The sequence below is a fragment of the Cervus elaphus genome, chromosome 5 (genome assembly GCF_910594005.1).
Source record: "Cervus elaphus chromosome 5, mCerEla1.1, whole genome shotgun sequence".
NCBI lineage: Eukaryota > Metazoa > Chordata > Mammalia > Artiodactyla > Cervidae > Cervus > Cervus elaphus.
In genome coordinates, this window is record NC_057819.1 from 113,693,591 (window position 1) to 113,711,847 (window position 18,257).

Below are 18,257 nucleotides of genomic sequence, written 5' to 3' on the forward strand. Positions count from 1 at the left end.
ATAAGGAAATTGCAATCTTTTAAACAAATAGTGGTGGGAAAACTGGGCAGCCATGTGCCAAAGAATGAAACTGGACTCCTCTCTTACACCATCCACAAAAATTAACTCTAAAACGATTAAAGACCTGAACTTAAGACCTGAGATTATAAAACTCCTGGAAGAGAAAAAAGATAGGAAGCTCCTTGACATTGGTCTGAGTGTTGACTTTTTGGATTTGACACCAAAAGTAAAGGCAACAGATCTAAAAGTGGGAATAATTAAATAGTTTATGCCTAGAAAAGGAAGCTATCAACACAATGAAAAGGAAACCTATTGAATTGAGAGAAAATATTTTCAAATCATATTTCATAAAGGGTTGATATTCAAAATGCATAACTCAATAACTCACATGACTCACAACTCACATGACTCAATAGCAAAAATGAAACAACCTCATTTAAAATCGGCAGAGGTTCTAAAGACATACTTTTCCAAAGAAGACATGCAAATGGCCATCAGATACATGAAAAGGTGTTTAATATCACTAATCAACAGGAATGCAAATCAAAACCACAATGAGATATCAGTTCATACCGGATTTAGCATGGCTATCATAAGAGTGTCAAGACATACAAAGTTTTAATGAGAATATGAAAAAAGGGAACCCCTTTCCCTGTTAGTTGAAATGGGAATTCATGCAGTCACTATGGAAAACATTATGGAGTTTCCTCAAAATTAAAAATAGGACATGGGGAGAATAGAATATGATCTAAATAGTCTACTTCTTGGCATTTATCTGAAGAAAACAAAAACACGGACTCAAAAAGATTTATGCAGCCACATGTTCATTATAGCACTGTTTACACTAGCCAAGACATGGAAACAACCAAAGTGGCTGTCAATGGATACATGGATAAAGAAAACAAGGAACATATTATATAATGGAATGTTATTCAGTGATGAATAGAAGGATATCTTCCCATTTATGACAATATGAATGGACTTTGAGGGCATTAAGCTAAATGAAATAAGTTAGAGAGAGGCAAATACCATGTGATTTCACTTATATATGGAATCTTAAAAGAATTTTTCTAAAACTGAGCTCATAGATAGAACAGATCCATGGTAGCCAGAGGTGGGGGTGGGGTGGGTGAAACAGGTAAATGGGATCACAAGGTACAGGCTTCCAGTTATAAAATAAATGCATGGGGGATGTGATGTACAGCATAGTGACCATAGTGAATAATACTGAAATCTTTGAAAGTTGCTAGAAAAGTAGATTTTAAAAGCTCTCATGCAAGAAAAAAGACTTTGTAGTTATCAATTGTGACAGATGTTAACGTTAACTAGACTTACTGCAGTGATAACTTTGCAACATCTATGAATATCAAATTATTATGTTGGAACAACTATAAACAATATAACACCGTGTCAATTAAAGCACAGTTTAAAACAAACAAACAAGGATAGATACACACCAGTAGAATTCAGAAGTCTCATATCAGGAGAGTACATACACCACTGTAGTGAAATAGTGAAACACTTTTATTGTTTCTACCACTGTTGACTATCTGCTTTCCCTATGACATGGCAATTACACTCTTACATATGTACCTAAAAGAGAGAAAATAGGGCAGAAAAAACTCTAAGAAATTATGGCTGACACATTTGACATTTATTGAAATCTATAAATCCATAAAGTTATCATCCTATCTACCTATTTGTCACAAATTATAAAAGAAAGTATGTGCAAGTTGTGATGTCTCATCAGAGGTGATTGATCCAGCTAAAAATAGTTATGGGACATTAATGAATTGATGTCTGAAAACAGGGTACAGGTTTTGCCTCTATTCCAGCTTTGGTGCCGAATTGCTAGTGAAGAACAATGTGCCAACATCTTCTACCTAAATGTACCTAATAAAGCTGGGAAACATTTTAGGTCAGTCACTACTGATTTGAAAGACATGTATATAGATACACGTGATCGTCTTGAATCTCAGACTTCCTCTGACATCACACTTGGACTTTAGCTGGCTTCATTCATCACAGAATGCATCAACATCCAGCAAGTCTCAACCTAAGTGTAGTCAAAGGAAGAAAGAAAAGATGACTGCTCCGACCCTGGCCAAGGCAGGAAGAACTATCCCATGACCTGATGATGTCACATGACCAGACATGCTGCTGGGATGATTCCTTATTCTTTTTCCCTTCTGGAAAAGGTTCTTAAGTACTAGTCCTAATTAAAAAGAAGATCAAACACTAATTTACAGAGGCCTCAAAACACTAAAGAAATCATTTCCTCTTGGATAATTTCCCATTGACTGCAAAAACAACATACACAACAAGGAAAGTCTTGCTTATTGGTCCCAACATTGGGGGTCCAGTGTATAAAAAGCCCCAGAACAGAAGCAGTCCTCAGAATCTGAGAAACTCACTTCTAAACAGAAGTCCACACTCCACCACTGACAAAATGACTCACTCCTGCTGCTCCCCGTGCTGTCAGCCCACCTGCTGTGAGCCCAGCTGCTGTCGGCCTTGCTGCCACCCAGCTTGCTATCAGACTAGTGAAAACACCTGCTGTAGGACCACCTGCTGCAAACCCACCTGTGTGACCACCTGCTGTCAGCCCACCTGCAGTGGGTCCAGCTGCTGCCAGCCTTGCTGCCGCCCTGCCTGCTGTCAGACCACCTGCTGCAGGACCACTTGCCTCAAGCCTGTTTGTGTGACCACCTGCTGCCAGCCCACCTGCTGTGAGTCCACCTGCTGTCGTCCCTGCTGCCCACCAACTTGCTGTCAGACTAGTGAAAACACCTGCTGTAGGACCACCTGCTGCAAACCTACTTGTGTGACCACCTGCTGCCAGCCCACCTGCTGTGGATCCAGCAGCTGTGGACAAACCTGCAGTGGGTCCAGGTGCTGCCAGTCTTGCTGCCAGCCAGCTTCCTGTGCACCCGTGTACTGCCACAGAACCTGCTACCACCCCACATGCTGCTGCCTGCCTGGGTGCCAAGACCAGAGCTGTGGATCCAGCTGCTGCCAGCCTTGCAGCCGCCCTGTCTGCTGTCAGACCACCTGCTGCAGGACCACCTGCTGCCGCCCTAGCTGTGTTTCCAGCTGCTGCCAGCCTTCCTGCTGCTGATCACCTTGCCAAGGAGCCACTGTTCCTATAAAACACCTTCTATTAATTGACTTGCTACCTGGGCACAAACAAAATCACTTCTTAGACTTTGCTGACAACTGGCATGCTCTACCAGAATTTCAGTTACTCATCTCCTTGCTTAAGAGCTTGTGAATTAGCTTCCTCCAATTGTCTTCCTCTGGTGTAGGAGGACCATGTGCCAACTTCCTGCATCTGTGATAAGGAAGCATGTCTTGGTTTTGACTCTGAAAATAGGATTGACCATCTAGTTCTTCTGAGTAACTTAAGAAAACGAGATCTCAGAATGTTTCTATAGGTTTCTGCAGCCTATCATAATCTTTATAATCATATTTTCTCTTTTGCTATCCTCATAGTTCTTGTATCATGCTTTCTCCTTTTACGATCACTTTGACGTTTACCTATATGTTTCTCAATAAATGGTGTACCACAATTCTTCTATATGTGTTTGATTTATTGCACCACCTTCCTGACATAGAAATTTATATATCATATGCTTTATCCATTATGAGCATCATATTAGCCCCCTTCCTAATTATTATCTCATTATTAAAAACCCATTTCATTGTGTAGTGTGATTTACGTAATAATAAACAGACTCACCCAGGATGAAGTCTTCTGTTCCTGCTCAAGGGCACTTACATTTACATCCCAAGGAACTATTAATAGATGTCTGAACCTCAGTGACTATGCGCTTGGCAAGCTATAGTTGCTGTCATTGTTCATGTGGTTATCTACAGCTGGGCCTGGACACACCACGAGATACTCCAAGGAAATTATGCTCACACTATTTCTCCCTGCCCTCTATCTTTTCACGATAATTATCCCTCAGCAATTAGTAACTCCTCTCTCTGCCCACTGGTCTATCTAGATGAGGAGTTCAAAATGACCAGGTGACAGTTTAAACATAGACTATATTCCCTAAAAGATGTGACTTTTATAGTATTAAACCCTTCAATCCAGGAGAGTGTAGATCCATGGGGAGGGGAAGAACAGATTCCCATATATGTCACCCTGAGTTAAAGTGAGAGGGTTCACTGCTACTTCACTTTCTGCAACCACGTATACTACCTTTGTGGTTATACATGGTACTACCTATTTGGGAACCACATAGTGGCCATTAGGTCGAAGTATGTACCGTATTCAGAAACAACAGATCAACCTCGTGTGTTGTCATCTCTAAGTTGGTTCTTACTGCAATCTCCAAGACCATCTAATTTTCCATGGGCCAGCCATCTCTTGATGAAACTGAAAGAGGCTCAATACTCTTGGCTTAAAACTCAACATTCAGGAAACTAAGATCATGGCACCTGGTCTCATCACTTCATGGCAAATAGATGGGGAAACAATGGACACATTGAGAGACTCTTTTAGGGGGCTCCAAAATCACTGCAGATGGTGACTGCAGCCATGAAATTAAAAGATGCTTGCTCCTTGAAAGAAAAGTTATGACCAACCTAGACAGTATATTAAAAAGGAGAGAGTTACTTTGCCAACAAAGGTCCATCTAGTCAAAGTTATGGTTTTTCCAGTAGTCATGGATAGATGTGAGAGTTGGACTATAAAGAAAGCTGAGTGCCAAAAACTTGATGCTTTTGAACTGTGGTGTTGGAGAAGACTCTTTAGAGTCCCTTGGACTGCAAGGAGATCCAACCAATTCATCCTAAAGGAAATCAGTCTTGACTATTCATTGAAAGGAATGATGCTGAAGCTGAAACTCCAATACTTTGGCCACCTGATGTGAAGAACTGACTCATTTGAATGGACCCTGAAGCTGGGAAAGATTGAAGGCAGGAGAAGGGGATGACAGAGGATGAGATGGTTGGATGGCATCACCGACTCAATGGACATGAGTTTGAGTAAGCTCCAGGAACTGGTGATGGACAGGGAAGCCTGGTGTGCTGCAGTCCATGCACTCACAAAGAGTCGGACATGACTGAGTGACTGAACTGAACTGAACAAGACGATTCTAATTTTCCATGGGTCAGCCATCTCTGTCATGTGATGTATGGTAGAACAAGTAGATCCCTTGTTCATTTGCTTCCTGTTGATCTTGTTCATCAAAAAGTGGGTCTGTGGGTCCTAAGTTTTACTATTCAGAATCCTATGACAATATTACTGTAAGCTGGTGGATAGTACTGCTGATAGGGATAACAATCCATGTTTATAACATGGAATCTTAGTAAAGAGGAATTGCTGTCTTTTCCATGCACACGTAGTCTAACAGGAAAACTAACCTGCCTTCAAGTTAGCTGGCTGGGTTTCCTGAGGGATATTATTCTCTGCTTCTGACCAGCAGCATATACAGCAGGGCCAGCCGTGGTCAGAGCGAGCTTGTGCTGTTGGTTCACACAAACCTGCCATCCCTACCACCATGGACTCCGTTCATGTATAAACATCGATGCACCTAAAGAAAGAGATGGGGTAAGATATCCCAAACTTGCTGCTGTCCAGTGTTTTCTTTGTGGTAAACGCTCTGGAGGTCATTGATGTGGGACACAGTGGGAAACACTTTCTGCCCTCACACCTCCATCTAAACAATTCTTCAAATCCCTTTACTTTCCACTCTTGCTTCTCCCTTGGCTCAATCCAGTCAGTCAGTCCTTTTACCACATGTAAATAGGCAAAGAGCATCATTTCCTCAGGGCACATTTTTCAAAAAAAAAAAAAATATATATATATATATATATATATATATATATATACACACACACACATATATATAATGAGCATGTGTACTGACTCACTCTTCACTGTGAGTATTTTCTCTTTCCACTACCCTTGCACAGCAGAAGTGTTATCTGTCATAGTCAAAATTCTCCATTTGGCTTAAAAACTTCTACTGAAGTTAACAGGTGATGAAATTTAAGATATTGAATGCTCATATATTATGATCAATTTGATTTTGTAGAAATCAAATGGAATTGGGATGTAATTATTTTAAATACTATTTTTAATTAGAGGATAATTACAATATTGCAATGGTTTCCACCATACATCAACATGAATCAGCTATAAGTATATATATGAAGGAGGAAACAGACAGAACAGGCTCCATCTTGAAAGCAGGACTCCATCTTGGTCGGGACTGTGGACTTTGAGCTATATGCCCAGTATCTATAGAAACGACATACCAACTGGAAAACCAGACCCCCTGAATGGAAGAGCCCCAGGGTTTGTACCTAGACTCTCCGTCACTTAAAAGAATACCCTAATTATCTGTGTAACCAAATAGAATCATAAATTCTATTATGCTTATTGGGGTATGACCACAGGCCTACTGATAATTGTCCACTGCTAACTACCTAGTCTTAAGGCATATGAATCACAGGTTAACTTTGATTGTGTCTTTCTTTTCCTTTGTTCAGACTAGTTTCAGGGAATCTGGGGAGGTGGGTTTGGGCAAGTACAGTTAGGATACGTACAGTTTTCACAAAAACTGGTCGGGGTCCTTGGCTAAGAGGAGACACTACCTTGGGCCCGCTGGTATAATAAACTGCACTCCACTATCTGCATTGTCCTTCTGAGTGAGTTTGTTTCCTGGAACACGTGGCTACAACACATACATCCCTTCCTCCTAAGCCACCTTCCCACCTCCTTCTCCATTCCACCCCTCTAAGTCATCACAGAGCACCAGCTTTGGGTTCTGCATCATACTACCAATCTCATCTGGCTATCCACTTTATGGGCTTCCGTAGTGGCTCAGATGGTAAAGAATCTGCCTGCAATGCAGGAGACCTGGGTTCAAACCCTGGGTAGGAAGATTCCTCTGAAAAGGGAATGACTCCAGTGTTCTTGCCTGGAGAATTCCATGAACAGAAGAGCCTGGCGGGCTACAGTTCATGGGGTCTCAAAGAGTCAGACATGGCAGAGTGACTCACACACACACACACACACACACACACACACACACATATACACGCGTTCACTTTGTATATGGTAATGTATATGCTACTTTCTCGAGTCATGCCACCCTCTCCCTCCTGTACTGTGACCACACATCTGTTCATTATGTCTGTGTCTCCTTTGCTGCCCTGCAAATAGGATCATCAGTACCATCTTTCTAGATTCTATATATACGCATTAATTTGTGATATTTGTCTTTCTCTTTCTGACTTATTTCATTCGTATAATAGGCTCTAAGTTCATCCACTACATTAGAATGGATTCAAATGTGTTCCTTTCTACAGCTGAGTAATATTCCGTTGTGTATGGAATGTACACAACTATGTACCACAGTTTCTTTACCCATTCATCTGTGGATAGACATCTAGGTTGCTTCCATGTCCTTGCAATTGTAAATTAGTGCTGCAATGAACATTGGGGCAGATGTGTTTTTTCAATTAAGGTTTCCTGAGGGCATATGCCCAAGCAGCTCAATACCAGAAAAACAAACAACCCAGTCAAAAAGTGGCCAGAAGAACTAAACAAGTGAAAGGTTGTTGCTAAACCATGAAAGACAACAGGATTCTTAGCCCCCGGAGGAGGAGCATTCAATCCGGGGCCAGTGATGAGGTTTGATCGCTCAGAGCTTTTGTGTAATTAAGTTTTGCTAAAGTCTAAAAGAGATAGAGAAAGCTTCTGACCTAGACATCATAAAGGTGCAGAAAGAATGCCCCCCTCCTAGTCTTTAGCCAGATGTTATATAGCTACTAGCAGTCTCTAATCAGAGAAAGGAAATGTCTCAAAACTCAGAGAATGGCACCAGGCCCCTCACCCACAACATGCATTTTGAGATAACATTGGCACCAGTTGAGTCATCCTGGTGAATCTTGAAGAAAGGCAGTTTTCCAAGCAAATATATAATTTCATTAACATTGATTAGGAGAACAATGGATGAGTAAAACATACTGGTTTGTCAAGTTGGTTCTGAGTCTTAGGTGCAACCAACTTGAAGACAGTGTCTAGGGTAAATACATAGTACATTAACATAGCTTAAGACAAACATCTCCATAAGAAAAATGCATTGGTTAGCTCAAGGTTTGAGAAAAGTTAAGTTCAGATGGAATCAGGTGTCGTCATGGCAATACAGAATTTTAAGAGAAACCTCTTTTTAAATTTGTATAGAGAAGGGGAAAAAAATCTTAACACTTGTGGTTTGTTTCCTCCTGCCACTTAAGAGAGAGATAAAAATTGTCTGACATTTGCAGCCTACTTCCTCCATTTGGAGATCCCTGGCCTTCCTGCCTGTTACCTTCTCACAAGCATTTCTCCAAAGAAGACATAAAAATGGCTAATAAACACATGAAAAGATGCTCAACATCGTTCTTTATTAGAGAAATGCAAATTAAAACTACAATGAGGTATCATCTCACACCAACAAGATTGGCCATCATCAAAAAGTTTACAAACCACTAATGGGCTGACAATTATTACTCATGTATTCTTTAATCATTGAGGGCAGCACTAAGCTCTGCTGTTCTCTATGGATGTGCTATAGGTTCTCATTAATACTATGACTTGGAAGTTAAATAATTTATAAATTTGAGAATGGTTTATGTTAAGTAAGGTGTACAGACTTAAACAAAGTAGACAAAATCTTATCTTATCATGGAACAAGTAAGAAAAAAAATGATTCTCTACTAATAATGGTGATGAATCAATTTGTTCTGAGATATCCTTGAAAATATAAGAATTGTGGTCTTTTCAAAACATGTCTACTTGCAGACGGACTGACCCTGTGAAAGAGAGAGAAAGAGAAAGAAAATACTTCTAATCCATGGGTGGACCTAATATATAGAAAGAAAGTGGTGGGAAAATAGATGTTTAAAGGTCATAACATAATATATGTGAAACACTTCTTGAGGTGACTTATGTATATATTCCCCTAATCAAGTGTTAATGAGTAGCAGAACAGAAATTTGAACTCTCTTCCATATGATATTAATTCCCGTAACTGAGAGCTTTTGTCTTTTTCCACCATGGAGAACTTATGGTTGAAGATAAGGTAAATAGAAGCACAAATCTATGAGGGAACTTAGTACAGAAAGTGGATAGTGTACACTAGAAGCATCTTACAAAGGAACAAAAAAAATGTCAAAAGAATGATCACATACACCTATTTGTTTCAATGATATTTCATTCTACTAAACTATAATCTGGTAACATCTAGAATATTTAGGGAAACTACTCTGACTTAACCTTAACACTACACATCTGATTGAAAAGGTCAGTGATAGAGGTCTTGGGGAAAAATGAGAATCTTAAGGTTCTGTAGTCAGTAGGCAAATACTGGGCATAATGAAAAGTGCATCCCAAGAGGTGGGAGAGCACATGCCAAGGATAAGGGAGAAATGAATGTGATTTTGCAGTACAGGTGTCTTCTCCTGGGAAGAGTAACAGCTCAGCAATGCCATTCTGAGTGTCTAACAACTGATCCCAGTGAGAAAAAGATTCAGGAGACTGGATTGAGGGAAGGAGAAATGCTAAAATAATCAATTCCTATTTATGAGAGATGCTTGAAAATGGAATGGGTTACCACAGCAGTAGGAAGTCACACCACTGGAGGTATGGAAGCATCAACTAAACAATCAAACAGTTGGAATATTGTATCTTTGATTTGTAGCCTCTGTGAGTGAATTCTATCAGGGGACTGTAAGGGTCCCTTCTATTAATGAGTCTCTGTGAAGTCTCTAAATTCTCTGTCTTGTTCAAGCACTATAATTGATTGATTGGTTGTTGACATTGCTGTTTTGCTCTAGGTCCAGAAGCACTCAAAGGCATAGCATTAAAATAATAAGACATTGCACCGTGAAATTATGACATCCATTCACCTAGGCAAAAAGATGCTCTCTCCCCAAATTCTTTCACTTCAGTACAGTTCAGTCACTCAGTCATGTCCAACTCATTGCGATCCCATGGACTGCAGCATGCCAGGCTTCCCTGTCCATCACCAACTCCTGCAGCTTACCCAAACTCATGTCCATAGAGTCAGTGAGGCAATCCAACCATCTCATCCTTTGTCATCCCCTTCTCCTCCTTCAATCTTTCCCAGCTTCAGGGTCCTTTCTAGTGAGTCAGTTCTCTGCATCAGGTGGCCAAAGTATTGGAGTTTCAGCTTCAGCATCAGTCCTTTCAATGAAGAGTCAGGACTGATTTCCTTTAGGATGAACTGGTTGTAGCTCCTAGCTGTCCAAGGGACTCTCAAGAGTCTTTTCCAACACCACAGTTCAAAAGCATCAATTCTTTGGCACTCAGCTTTCTTTATAGTCCAACTCTCACATCCATCCATGACTACTGGAAAAACCATAGCTTTGACTACATGGACATTGGTTGGCAAGGTAATATCTCTGCTTTTTAACATACTGTCGAGGTTGGTCATAACTTTCCTCCCAAGGAGTAAGCGTCTTTTAATTTCATGGCTGCAGTCACCGTCTTCAGTGATTTTTGGAGCCTCAGAAATAAATTCTTTCACTGTTTCCATTGTTTCTCCATCTATTTGCCATTAAGTGATGCAATCAGATCCCATGATCTTAGTTTTCTGAATGTTGAGTTTTAAGCCAGCTTTTTCACTCTCCTCTCTCACTTTCATCAAGAGGTTCTTTAGTTCCTTCCTCTCTGTCTGCCACAAGGGTGGTGTCATCTGCATATCTGAGGTTATCGATATTTCTCCCGGCAATCTTGATTCCAGCTTGTGCTTCATCCAGCCCAGCATTTCTCATGATGTACTCTGCATGTAAATTAAATAACCAGAGTGACAACATACAGCCTTGATGTACTCCTTTCCCAATTTGGAATCAATCTGTTGTTCCATGTCCAGGTCTAACTGTTGCTTCTTGACCTACATACAGATTTCTCAGGAGGCAGGTCAGGTGGTCTGGTATTCCCATTCAAGTTGATCTTTATTATTTTGACCAATGTGCAAGCAACTGAAATGATTCTTGCAGACTCAGAAATCTGCTTTTATTTACATACAGAAAACTGTGTTATGTTCTAGTATTACATTACTGTATTATATTACATTACTGTATTATATTACAATTGAGTCCTCTATTGAATGATAACAATTTATCCATGCCATAAATTAATATTCCAGTTTCTGGATCACAATTATAATTGTGGTATAATTTTCATAATCTACTTGATCAGTCATTTCTATCTGCATGAAGAACTAAGAGGAAAGTCAAATAACAATCAGAAGGTTATTCTGTAAGCAATCAGAAGAAGTGTTTGGTAAGACGGAATGCTGAGTGGCATCTCATGCAATCATGTCAAACATGTGGTCTTTCCTAAGGGACTGGAAGACTCAGGTGCAGTCTCTTTCCCCTGCAGTGCTTGGCTGTGCTGCTAACCTTTGCACGTGTGCCTCTCTTGACTTTGAACCTCCACGACTGACAATCCCAACTATATTTAAGAAACACACATTCATTATTCAAATCCTCATCAGGCTAGAGGAATTTCTGCTCGTCTTGATATCACAATTTTTCTGTAAAGTGCCTTTGCATAAATTGATTCTAGTCCTAGTTATGTCTTATAACTTAGACTTTAAAATACCTAGAAGGAAATTGAATAAAATGGGAAGGACCTCTACAGAGAGTGTATAAACATTCTGTCCAAGCAATTCTTACAGAGTTTTTCCAACAAAAATGTTTATATGTGTGTACCAAAGGACTTGTTGTAAAACATTCATAGCAACACTACTTTTATTAGCTCCAAACTGAAAATGATCTACATATATATCAACAGTAAACAAATAAAACATGTCGTATTCATTCAGTGGAAGATTAGACAGCAAGGAAAATGAATGGACTACAGATAATTACATGAAGGAGTCTCACAGTCATAACATAAAGAGAAATTAGTCAATTCTATATTCTCATTTATATAAAGATTAGAAACTTTATATAAAGTGAACGTGCCTACATTTAGGAATGAGTGAAAGAGAGAATTTGAAAGTGATGGCAGCAAGTTCTATTTCTTTACCTGGTAAAAGTGGCAAATGTTCCTTTTGAGATATTCTATCAAGTTGGACATTTTCTCATGTGAAAAATGCAAATAATAATTGTGGGGGACTGTATGATCTTAGAATGAATAGTGCATATCATATGCACATGTGTGTAAATCCTCACATCATGAATGCTATATAATAACACCAAACACAATATGGAATTAATAGTGGCACAAGATTTATTTGGAAATTTAAGCAAGATTCCCTGCTTCTAGGGAGGCACTCAAAGTGATTAGGAAAAGAAGAAAGCAGGATACAAGAATCATGGGTACATTGAAAAGAAACATGATTATGAAGGTTATTATAAAGATAAGTAGCAGAAACTGCAGAAAGTCATAAGCATGTATCTTCCTAAGTTGCATGTAGAGAGAAGGTGAAGATTCTGGTTTCTGAGTCAAATCAGAGACCAACACTATCTAGGATGCAGGAAGCAGGAACATGACCCACACATAAGAAGAAGAGAATTAAGGTAAATTCCTTCACACTCCATCAAGTTGATCCTCAGACTTTTAAACAGGGAAATGAATAACATAAATTTGGTGACAGAATGTTGCTTTCAGCAACATTTGGAAGTAAAATTTGTTCTGAAATGCCAAATCAGGTGGTAAGATTATTGATTTGTGAGACAGTGATTCTTTAGCAAAGTGATCAGCAGCAGGAAGGCTGGCAGCAGCTGGACACACAGCTGGGGTGGCAGCAGGTGGTCCTGCAGCAGGTGGTCTGACAGCAGACAGGGCGGCTGCAAGGCTGGCAGCAGCTGGATCCACAGCTCTGGTCTTGGCACCCAGGCAGGCAGCAGCATGTGGGGTGGTAGCAGGTTCTGTGGCAGTACACGGGTGCACAGGAAGCTGGCTGGCAGCAAGACTGACAGCAGTTAGAACCACCGCAGGTTTGTCCACAGCTGCTGGATCCACAGCAGGTGGGCTGGCAGCAGGTGGTCACACAAGTAGGTTTGCAGCAGGTGGTTTCAGTGGTTTGACAGCAAGTTTGGGGGCAGGAGGGCTGGCAGCAGCTGGACTCACAGCAGGTGGGCTGGCAGCAGGTGGTCACACAAGTAGGTTTGCAGCAGGTGGTTTCAGTGGTTTGACAGCAAGTTTGGGGGCAGGAGGGCTGGCAGCAGCTGGACTCACAGCAGGTGGGCTGGCAGCAGGTGGTCACACAAGTAGGCTTGAGGCAGGTGGTCCTGCAGCAGGTGGTCTGACAGCAGGCAGGGCGGCAGCAAGGCTGGCAGCAGCTGGACCCACCGCAGATGGGCTGGCAGCAGGTGGTCACACAGGTGGGTTTGCAGCAGGTGGTCCTACAGCAGGTGGGCTGGCAGCAGGTGGTCACACAAGTAGGTTGGCAGCAGGTGGTTTGAGAGCAAGTTGCGGGGCAGCTGGACTGGCAGCAGCTGGACCCACAAGAGCTGGATCCATTACAGGTGGGCTGGAAGCATATGGTCCTACAGCAGGTGGTCCTGCAGCAGGTAGGCTGGCAGCAACGGGAGCAGCAGGAGTGGGTCATGGTCTCAGGGTGGTGTGTGGGTTCTTGTTCAGAGGTGAGTGTCTCAGATTCTGATTACTTCTTCAATTCTTGTACTTTTATATACTGGGCTCCCAGGGTGTGAACCAATAAGCAGATTTTTCCTTATTGTTGTTTGCCTTGTTTTCCATAGTCACTGAAGGGATTGTATATGAGGAAGTTGTTTCCTAGATGTTATGAATCTTTTAAAAGTGTTTCTAATTGATAATAATTCATAGATTTTTTCCTCTCAGACAGCCCTCAGATTGGGAGAAAATAATAGCAAATGAAGAAACAGACAAAGGATTAATCTCAAAAATATACAAGCAACTCCTGAAGCTCAATTCCAGAAAAATAAATGACCCAATCAAAAAATGGGCCAAAGAACTAAACAGACATTTCTCCAAAGAAGACATACAGATGGCTAACAAACACATGAAAAGATGCTCAACATCACTCATTATTAGAGAAATGCAAATCAAAACCACAATGAGGTACCATTACACACCAGTCAGGATGGCTGCTATCCAAAAGTCTACAAGCAATAAATGCTGGAGAGGGTGTGGAGAAAAGGGAACCCTCTTACACTGTTGGTGGGAATGCAAACTAGTACAGCCGCTATGGAAAACAGTGTGGAGATTTCTTTAAAAACTGGAAATAGAACTGCCATATGACCCAGCAATCCCACTTCTGGGCATACACACTGAGGAAACCAGATCTGAAAGAGACACGTGCACCCCAATGTTCATCGCAGCACTGTTTATAATAGCCAGGATATGGAAGCAACCTAGATGCCCATCAGCAGATGAATGGATAAGGAAGCTGTGGTACTTATACACCATGGAATATTACTCAGCCATTAAAAAGAATTCATTTGAACCAGTCCTAATGAGATGGATGAAGCTGGAGCCCATTATACAGAGTGAAATAAGCCAGAAAGATAAAGAACATTACAGCATACTAACACATATATATGGAATTTAGAAAGGTGATAACGATAACCCTATATGCAAAACAGAAAAAGAGACACAGAAATACAGAACAGACTTTTGAACTTTGTGGGAGAATGTGAGGGTGGGATATTTCAAAAGAACAGCATGTATACTATCTATGGTGAAACAGATCACCAGCCCAGGTGGGATGCATGAGACAAGTGCTCGGGCCTGGTGCACTGGGAAGACCCAGAGGAATCGGGTGGAGAGGGAGGTGGGAGGGGGGATCGGGATTGGGAATACATGTAAATCCATGGCTGATTCATATCAATGTATGACAAAACCCACGGGAAAAAAAAATAATAATAAAAAAAAAAAAAAAAAAAAAAAACATGAAATGCAGCTAAATCCATACTTAGAGGGAAATGTATGGAAAAGCTAAAAATCAGTAAACTAAGTATCCATTGCAAAAACTAGGAAAAAAAAAAAAAAAAAGAAGGTGATCCCATCATACGTATTGTTCCTGCTCAGTCATAATGTGATCATGTGATATAGTTCTAGCTGGCCTGGAAGGGTTATAGCATTGTCCTTCTCCAGCTTTGGTCCTTTTGCTATATGGAATCTGGGAAGTTCCCCTGGGGTGAGGGGCATAATGGCTGACATCTTCACAATGACAAATTGAATCCATGTCAGAGTTCAAATCTGTTTACCTACAAAAGCCTGACTCTAGACCACTACAGGCATCCCTATGTACCCCCTACACCCACCCCCTGCCATGTATCCCAGTTCTATCACAGTTGGTTAGATGGTGTCTGGCATAATCTCTTTCTCATGGCAAAGCAGAATCAAAACAGGTGAGTAGAAGCAGAAACTGTACACTGGGACTGAGAAAGTTTCAGTACTTTACTTCTCGGGTGATCGATAGTCCTGATTTTTCCAGGACAGAGGAATTTCCCTGGATGAGGCTCATCCAGTGACCCGCTGAATAATTGGGGCAATTCTCAGCAAACCCGGGAGAGCTGGTGACTCTAGTCCCACCCTTGTTTATCAACAGAGTCGATGATCTCATCTTAATGATAGCATCTTCATCATTGTAATCTTTCTTTTTATTGTCCGCTTTCCTCTTTCTTCCATCTTTCCTTCCTTCTTCCTTCAATCCTTCCTTTCCTTCTTCCCTCCGTCTTTCCTCTCCTTCTTTCTTTCCTTCTCTCGCTCTTTCCCTTTCTTTCTTTTAATGATAGAATTGAATTAGTTAATACCTAATCTATTGTTTAGACCTCTAACATGCTTAAACATGTTTTAGTTATACCATTTATTTGAAAAGCAAATGATAAAATGAAAATTATTAATTTTCAAGCTCATAGATTCTTACAAGAATGAACAAACCCTTGTCAATACCAGCAGGTTAAGCAATAGAAGTTAACCCTGTTCCCTCAAAATTATACCCCCTCAGTCATCCCGAAAGGTTGCTAAATGCTCTGTTGACTTACAACCCTGTAAGTCAGCTCTGACTTTTTTTAATCTTTATATAATTGAAAGAATATAGAATTGACCTCCTTTCACATTATGATTGTGAGATTGAACAATGAAATTATTTGTAATTTATCCATTGTCATTGTTGTATAATCTTCCATTGTGTTAATATGACACGATTTGTTGACTGTCCTGATAAACAAGTAGGCTTTCTATAATTTTAGGACTATTAAAAAAGAATGCTTGTTTAAATTTTTTGTACAGATTTTTTGGGTAAACACATATAAACATTTGTTTGGATATAAACCTAGGAGTAGATTTCTCATAGAATTGCTTGGTCAAACGTCTATTCTATTCTCTGTAGAGGTCTTGCCTATCTTTCACTTGACTTATTCCTAGATATGCTCATTTCTATGCCATTTTCTACAGTATAATTGAAATTTTTCAACTGCTTTGAAGTATAAAAATGGACTTATGTATGTTGACCTTGTAATCAAACTCCTTTATTATTTTTAAAGCTTAGCAATAGGTGTTTTGAAATTTTACAAGCACAATCACATCATCTACAGGTAACTGCAGCTTTATTTATTTCCTAGCAGCATTTTTAATTGAAATAATTGATTTACAATATTGTGTTGCTTTCAGGACTACAGCAAAGTGATTCAGTTATATTTATATGTTTATAGGCTTTTTAAGATTATTTCACACTAGGGTTATTGCAAGTTACTAACTACTATTTCCTGTATTATGCAGTAAATCTTTGTTGCTTATCTATTTGATATATAGAAGTGTGTCTCTTGTTAATTCCATATTTCTAATTTATCCCTCCTCTGCTCTCTTTCCTCTTCAGCAACCAAAGCTTTGTTTTCTATGTCTGTCTCTGTTTTGTATATAGATTCATTTGTATTAATATTATGTTTTAGATTCCACAGTAAGTGATATCATATGATGTTTGGCTTTGACTTCACTTAGTATGATATTCTATGGGTCCATTCACATTGCTGCAAGTGGCAATACTTAATTCTTTTTAATGGTTGAGTATACTGCATCATCTTTACCCATTCATCTGCTGATGGACACCTAGGTTGCTTCCATGTCTTGGCTATTGTAAATAGTGTCATAACACTTATCTTGTAAATTTTTTTTATCTTGTTAAATTTTTTTCCTTCCCTAGACCACTAGGCCTAGGTAGGCTTTGCAGTACAATGTTGAACAGAATGGTCAGAAGGATATCTCTGTATACTCTGTGTAGGAGGGATAGCTCTCATTATTTCACAACTCAACAGGAAGCTTTCTCTTTCTTTGTAGATTGTCTCAAACAGAATAACTAGAATTTTTCTATTCCTTAAACTAAGGTATTCTATACTGGAAATGTGCTGAAATTTCTAAAATGCTTTTTCTTTACCTGTTGAGATTCTCTTACAGTTATTCTCTGTTTGTTTCAATGACTATGATTTTAAAACATTGATTAACATTCAAATGTTAAACCAACCTTGTAATTATAAACATAATTTAACATGGTTATGATCATATGTATATGGCACTGAATTTTATTTACTTATATTGTGTTTATTTATTTTTTATCCTTTATTTTTATTAGTTGGAGGTTAATTACTTTACAATATTGTAGTGGGTTTTGTCATACATTGACATGAATCAGCCATGGATTTACATGTATTCCCCATCCCGATCCCCCCTCCCACCTCCCTCTCTACCCAATCCCTCTGAGTCTTCCCAGTGCACCAGGCCCGAGCACTTGTCCCATGCTTCCAACCTGGGCTGGTGATCTGTTTCACTATAGATAATATACAAGTTTCGATGCTGTTCTCTCAAAACATCCCACCCTCGCCTTCTCCCACAGAGTCCAAAAGTCTGTTCTGTACATCTGTGTCTCTTTTTCTGTTTTGCATATAGGGTTATCATTACCATCTTTCTAAATTCCATATATATGTGTTAGTATGCTGTAATGTTCTTTATCTTTCTGGCTGACTTCACTCTGTATAATAGGCTCCAGTTTCATCCATCTCATTAGAACTGATTCAAATGAATTCTTTTTAACGGCTGAGTAATATTCCATGGTGTATAAGTACCACAGCTTCCTTATCCATTCGTCTGCTGATGGGCATCTAGGTTGCTTAAACAGTGCTGCGACGAACATTGGGGTGCACGTGTCTCTTTCAGATCTGGTTTCCTCGGTGTGTATGCCCAGGAGTGGGATTGCTGGGTCATATGGCAGTTCTATTTCCAGTTTTTAAAGAAATCTCCACAC

General features: G+C 39.9%; 2 protein-coding genes across 2 annotated transcripts in view; one reads left to right on the forward strand and one right to left on the reverse strand.

Moving 5' to 3' along the window:
- The window catches only part of LOC122695072 (keratin-associated protein 9-2-like), a 30,879-nt gene extending 27,337 nt beyond the window's left edge, over positions 1–3,542 (forward strand). The window contains exon 2 of the mRNA XM_043904552.1: positions 2,529–3,542. Coding sequence (XP_043760487.1) covers positions 2,529–3,118 — 590 coding nt within the window. The 3' untranslated portion in view covers positions 3,119–3,542. The remainder of the gene's footprint in view (positions 1–2,528) is intronic.
- An 8,697-nt stretch (positions 3,543–12,239) lies between these two features.
- LOC122695061 (keratin-associated protein 9-2-like) lies at positions 12,240–13,625 on the reverse strand. The gene has a single exon (XM_043904538.1). The coding sequence runs from the start codon at positions 13,584–13,586 to the stop codon at positions 12,732–12,734; it is 855 nt and encodes a 284-aa protein (XP_043760473.1). The 5' UTR covers positions 13,587–13,625; the 3' UTR covers positions 12,240–12,731.
- Between the last annotated feature and the right edge of the window lie 4,632 nt (positions 13,626–18,257).

What these genes read in the sequence shown, in the direction of transcription:
- LOC122695061 (XM_043904538.1), bottom strand. Translation starts at nt 13,586, where the DNA reads ATGACCCACTCCTGCTGCTCCCGTTGCTGCCAGCCTACCTGCTGCAGG.